The 2,699-nt window shown below is 42.8% G+C and overlaps 1 protein-coding gene across 1 annotated transcript; it reads left to right on the top strand.

Moving 5' to 3' along the window:
* The first annotated feature begins 266 nt into the window (after nucleotides 1–266).
* On the top strand, nucleotides 267–1,510 carry LOC104945783 (EF-hand domain-containing protein D1-like). The gene has a single exon (XM_010771501.1). It carries the CDS (start codon nucleotides 398–400, stop codon nucleotides 683–685), a length of 288 nt encoding a protein of 95 aa, XP_010769803.1. The 5' UTR covers nucleotides 267–397; the 3' UTR covers nucleotides 686–1,510.
* The last annotated feature ends 1,189 nt before the right edge of the window (nucleotides 1,511–2,699 follow it).

Consider the following 2,699-nt stretch of genomic DNA (forward strand, 5'->3'; position numbering starts at 1 on the left):
ATCCACCAACGTATAGCATGCTACAGTCATGCAATGTAAGATACTAATATTAGAATAATGTATTTATTATAATGTCCGATTATTTTTTTAGTAAACAAATGTCTTCACCCTATAAATACTAATAAGTATTCTGCCATGAGGTAAATCTCAAACTATTATTTTTTGTTATCATCCTTTTGTCCAGTTTAAAAGCTAGGCACTGATAGTTCAACCGAGAAATTTGGAAGCCAAAATAATATTATTTATTTTTCCTCATCTTATTTTGAAAACATGAGACCGGAAAGACTGTCTCTCTCTTCTCCGCGGGCCACGGGCAGTTTGACAGTGGTACTTGAGACGGCTGTCAGCAGGCTCCATTCTCCCTGAAAGTCTCAGTGAACAGCGTGCTTCTCTCAGCATGGCATCTGACGAGCTGGCAAAGAAGCTGCAGTCGCGGCTGGCGACTACGCAGGAGACCGAGCCGAGGCCGGAGCCAGAACACAGCCCAGTCCGACCCAAGCCGCAGGAGGCCGATGGAGCCTGCGGAGACTCGTCCTCCGAGCTGTCCGCGATACTGACCCGCAGGCAGGACATCAACGAGGGCAACGCTGCTCCACGGCTGACCCGCGTCTTCAACCCCTACACGGAATTCAAGGAGTTCTCCCGCAAGCAGATCAAGGACATGGAGATGATGTTCAAACGGTAACCTGCCGTCGTGTTGTCCTCTCAAACGCAGTCCGACATGTTTACGCGTAGTCGTGGGGATTTGGGCTGAATGAGCGTGTGCGGCGGGAAGCTCATGATGAGATTAAGATGCTGCTGTGACGTGAAGCCTCCCCGTGAAGCAGGCTGTCACTTTTTGGGGGATTCACACTGACTCATTACTGCAGTCTTTGTTGCTAGTACCCCACATGTTATCCCTCTACCTCTAGTGTTGTGTCGTGATCAGAGGAGAGACCTGGCTGTGGCTTGCTACGCATCTCCTATAAAATTGACAACCTCAGCTGGCCAAGATATGCTGTGCAGGGCAAAGGAAATAGTCTATGGAGTCCCAGGTCTATCACTAAATGGTCAAATTTAAACTACATTTAAAAACATCATTTAATTATAATGCCATACAGTAATGTAAACGGTTTTGTTTGACCAACAGTCAAACATCCAAATATATTTAATTATCTTGGCTTTTATGATAGGGAATTATGAAAGTTATGTTGGTTTTCATGCTGTTTTAGATTTAATTGCTGGTCAAATTGACCTGGAACTCTTTTTTTATGTGTAACATGAGGCTTGAGTTAAACTCGGAATGTCACAGTTATCAATTTTATGATAAATGTGTGTGGACTTCCAGGTCTTTTAGTTGAACATTTGAACTGAGAAGCACTGGTGATGTCACTGTAGAACATTTAGGTGAAGCCTGTTTTGGCACACAACAAGCTTTTGCTCCCTCTCTCTTTCTCAATCGCACTTTCTAAACCCAACCTGCGCACTGAGTTATAAAAATAAATCAAATAAAAAAGATGCTTAGGCCCTGTGGCAGTTAATTAGTGTAAAGTTTGATTGTTAAACAGGAGTACCTTTACATTGTTGCTTCGAAAAATTCGACCACATCTGCTCTGGCAAATTACAATATATTTAAATTGATTCAAACCAAATGAGTCTTATTATTGTGTTAACAGTATGTTGACTCAACAGGTGACATAAGCTGATTCTGAGACTTCATAGTTGACTGTCATCGCGTGTTGGTATGCTTTCAGTCCAGAATGAGAGCAGCTATTGTCTTTGGAAGTTTCCTCAGGGGCAGACCCTGCCACGCGACAGCAGTATCATTGTGTGCATGCTGCTGGAATCTCGGGTCACGACTCTTTTGTTATCACGAGTCAAAATTGATCCCTGCAGTTCTTTGTAAAATCTGGAGCTGTCAGTTGAAGTTTTTTTTTTTAACCTTTATATAATCACAAGTGATTCAGACTCGTATATCTTAACAACTAGAATTCTGAACACCCCATTGTAATGACTTGAATACTTTGGTTTGTGGCTAAATAGATTGGTTTAGTGGTGACACATTTGTATTGGCCGACCGGGAAGTCATCATTGCAAGGGGTCCCTTTGGAAAACAAGTGATGGGATTTCTCATTGGTTTTCTGAATATTGCAGAATATACACTGAACAAAAATATAAATGCAACACTTGTTTTTGCTCCCATTTTTCATGAGATGAACTCAAAGATCTAAAACATTTTCTATATACAAAATAACCATTTCTCTCATATATTGTTGACAAATCTGAAAAAATCTGTGACAGTGAGCATTTCTCCTTTGCCAAGATAATCCATCCCACCTCACAGGTGATATCAAGATGCTGATTAGACAGCATGATTATTGCACAGGTGTGCCTTAGGCTGGCCACAATAAAAGGTTACTCTGAAACGTGCAGTTTTGCTTTATTGGGGGGGTCTGGGGGGGTCCGAAAACCAGTCAGTATCTGGTGTGACCACCATTTGCCTCACGCAGTGCAACACATCTCCTTTGCATAGAGTTGATCAGTTTGTTGATTGTGGCCTGTGGAATGTTGGTCCACTCCTCTTCAATGGCTGTGCGAAGTTGCTGGATATTGGCAGGAACTGGAACACGCTGTCGTATACGCCGATCCAGAGCATCCCAAACATGCTCAATGGGTGACATGTTAGGGTTAGGGTTTAACCCCAGGGTTTTCGGACCCCC

Source organism: Notothenia coriiceps, unplaced genomic scaffold (assembly GCF_000735185.1).
Source record: "Notothenia coriiceps isolate Sejong01 unplaced genomic scaffold, NC01 NC01_scaffold00010023, whole genome shotgun sequence".
In the NCBI taxonomy this organism is placed as follows: Eukaryota; Metazoa; Chordata; class Actinopteri; order Perciformes; family Nototheniidae; genus Notothenia; species Notothenia coriiceps.